General features: G+C 33.9%; 1 protein-coding gene across 1 annotated transcript; it reads right to left on the reverse strand.

Annotated features, from left to right (window-relative positions):
* Nucleotides 1-244: 244 nt before the first annotated feature.
* Nucleotides 245-3,068, reverse strand: HELRODRAFT_165352 (hypothetical protein; the record flags this gene model as incomplete). The annotated part of the gene is made up of 4 exons (XM_009031955.1): nt 245-481; nt 984-1,162; nt 1,362-1,579; nt 1,654-3,068. The coding sequence occupies 4 exons, from the start codon at nt 3,066-3,068 to the stop codon at nt 245-247; spliced, it is 2,049 nt and encodes a 682-aa protein (XP_009030203.1).
* Between the last annotated feature and the right edge of the window lie 592 nt (nt 3,069-3,660).

Here is a 3,660-nt window from a genome sequence, read left to right on the forward strand (position 1 = left end):
GGCTTTTAAGTTCGGTCATTTTGTTTATCAAACTTCTTGCATTAAAATGTAACATGAAAAATGAGTTTACATTATTTACATAATTTATAATTTTTTCAGGTAAAAGAAAGGTGATTGATTATTTAAAGAATTAAAAAAATTAACATCTGGATCATGAAATTCATCATCCAATCCATCATTGTCGTAAAAAGGTTCTACTTCGGTGAAGGATGTTGCTTGACCAAGATCAGCAGTGATGTTACAATCATTTAACGAAGCCATGGTTGAGGATCGATTTTCTTTTCGTGTTGTTGTCATAAGATTTTTTCGTATACGAGAAGTCCCATTCGCGAAGGAACGTGTATCTTGGCCAAATATCTGGATTAATCAGAGCCTCGTCTAAGAAATTTTCACTAGGTGACAAAGTTTTAAAAGTTTTGGAAATGATAATTATAGTACCAATTCTTTTCAAATCACGGGAGCCTAATAGATATTGCATCAACTTTTTAATGAAAACGAAGTTTTTTTCATGGAAGAATACAATTCTTCAATCTTGCGGTAAAAACATAGATTACAAGCCTAAGGAATAAGCTAATTTGAACCAGAAATGGGCTAATGACAAAACGTCTAATTTAAATTGTCAATAAAATATTGTTCATGATTTTGTTTATGTAAATGTTGATGCGTTAAAAATGCACATGCACTAACTCTTTTGTCAATTTGAAATAAGTAACTTTTTTTATTAACGACCCAGTATCACAAAAAAAACAATTGATGTTAAATTAGCTAATCACAAGTTATTTTCAGTGTTAAAAAACTTGAAGTTCATCATCTGGTAGAGTCGATCGTCTCGTTTTTGAAGAAAGAAAATCAGCCACCACTAGCCGAGGATCAAAATTTGCGGTACCTATAGCATTTAAAGCAATGCATAATCGGTCATTCACAGTATTTCTCGACATAGATGATCGAAGGTCGCTTTTTAATTCTGTATGGCATGAAATTACCCGTTCCGTGATCATGCTGTGAGGGCAAGTTATAAGAAATGTTTGAACCAGCTTGTTTAAAAGAGACGACAGTGTTGTTTTTTGTAGCAATAAGTACAACTTGGCAGTATTGCTTTCATGCGGCTTAAAAGATGAAGCACCAAATGATGAATAGTAACCAACAGCATCATCTACAAATTCTGAAACATAATTATCACCAAAAATATCTAATACAATTTGCCGACCGGCTTTGATCATTGCTTCAGCATTTTCAGCATTGGCAACATCTATCATTGCCTTTACTTGTAAATCCTGATCGACATCCAACCTTCTCTCAAGGAAGTTCTTTGCACATGTGATTACCTCAAGACGCACTGCTTCAAAATTTCATGGAAAGACGCTGAAGTACGTGGTCGCGTTTTTGCATCAAATCAGCCAAGGTAACAAACGTGCATTGAGCTTCTTTTTGTAAATCAGTGAACTGTCGCAAGATATCCAAAGCGACAGCACTCATGTTCAAGTTGAATGAAGTTTGGGACCAATCCTTCAGAAAACCTCTTGCTCTTTGCTTTTCATTATTTTTTTCATTATTTTCACCTTGTTGTACAACTGTCTTCCTGTGAGCGCACATCATCTGATGATTAGACAGAACTGCAAGTACAACATTGGCAAGGTGCTCCGCAAAACGAACTTCATGATGTCGTGGAAAATGTTTAGCAGTCTCACCCAAATTTGCAGCAATTTCATGCAGGTTTTCTTGTCGGTAGCTTGACCACGAAAATAAGTAGCGACATTTTTTACATCTGTTAACCAATGACGAAACTTCGGAACCACATTTTCAACGCTTTCAAAAGCCAGGACAGATCTGTGAGCTATGCACCAAAATGTCAACATGTTGTGCCCTAAATACTCAGACATCTTTACCCACAACCCCCCGTGACGTCCAGTATTTGAATTTTCCTCATCTGTCGTAAGACCCACCATCTTTGCTTTAATGACATCTTCAATTTCAAGATACTGGAAACGTTTCTGCAAAGCATCGACCATCCCAATTACTCCTCTTAACTCACTGTGGCATTCGCCAAGAAAACTAGCTTTCATCTCAAAATTAGTGTTGTCCATGTATCTGGCAGTAACAAACAGACTGTCAGCATTGTATTTATCAACAGATTTGTCAATTTTTAGGGCGACACAGTCTGCGATTTTCAATGCTTGAATAACTCTGCTCAATTCATGCTTGGACGCAAATGATAATATCTCTCTGTACCGGTCAGGATTTCTGTAATGCAATGCTGACTGGGGTGGATTAAACGCCACAAAGTCACAATCAAGACCGTGATCAATGTATTGCTTAACTTGGTTTTTTGCATGCATTTGTGCTAGTGAACGACTTGGCCAAGACCAAGCTGACAGCGTTTTGGTTACTGAATCATTGTGTACATCAACTGTAAGGCGAATAAGAGTTGATATCAGTTCAATATTGTGTTGTTTCAAAATTTTTACCCATGGATGTTTGTCAGATTGTGCGGTCCATTGCTTTCGTGCAAGATCGGCCCGTTGTGCAGCACTATGAGCACCACCTTTCAAGTGATCAATAATTCTTTGAAGCTGTTGCATGCCGTCACACCGAACACCATCAGCTATTGGGACAGTACCATTTCGAGCATACTTTTTAGCTTCAGAAATGTTATCGTAGCACAGTTTGCATTTTAGACCTTTACGAGAACCCAGTTTTATTGCTTTCAGTTCTGAATGGTGTCTCTGCAACCAAGCAGCATCAAGTTTGAAGCCTTTGTACCACTGTCTAAAAGGTGCAAAATCTTTGGAGATGATCTGATCAAAAGGTAACGATGTATGTGTGACTTGAGAAACACATTCTGCCTGTACAGGTACTTTTGATTTTGCTGCTGAGATACTATTTGTTACTGATGAAGAGTGATCAGGTAAAGTGGTGCCATAAAAGATATCCTCAGGGTCAAATTGTTCATTCTGATTAGGGACTGTTGTTACAATAGAATGGTTAAAAAAACTGCCTATTTTTCTTTGTTTTTTAGGATAATGAGAGCATGATTTTGCTATATCATTCTGTGCAGTAGTTGCTGACATTTTTAACGTAAACCTTCCTGCAAAAAATAATTTAACGAAAAATTTAATTAATTAAAAACTGTCTATTTTAAAATTATAAATATTAAAACAACATTTGAATATTTAAAGTTTCGTCTTCAAGAACCGGTATTTTATCTATAAAAATTATTCACTAACTTTACTCAAATGTAAAACTTACAAATGTTAAAATTTTTAACTTTAATCTAGTTGTTTATTTGTTTATTTATCAAATTGATTGATCTAAGAAATTGGTCTTTTAAAAATTAAAAAAAAAACTTTATAATTTATTAATAAAATATTAACGATAATATTATAATCAATAAACCATATAAATAAAACTAGTTGGAAATTTTTGAGAAAAAACTTTTTTTTTGTAATCAGTTTAGCTAAATTTAAAGTTGAAATCACAATCAAAACAAGTAAATCTAAGCTACTGCAAAGAATTAAAAAAATTTTAAAATATGTAATATAATTTTAATAATTGTGTTATGTTAATTTATTTTTTTATTTTTTTTTGAATTCATTCAAATCCATGATTTAAACAAATTCAAATTTTGTGGAATTAAAACAAAACCCAAAAATTTTAAACATT

Source organism: Helobdella robusta (genome assembly GCF_000326865.2).
Source record: "Helobdella robusta unplaced genomic scaffold HELROscaffold_8, whole genome shotgun sequence".
Taxonomy (NCBI): Eukaryota; Metazoa; Annelida; class Clitellata; order Rhynchobdellida; family Glossiphoniidae; genus Helobdella; species Helobdella robusta.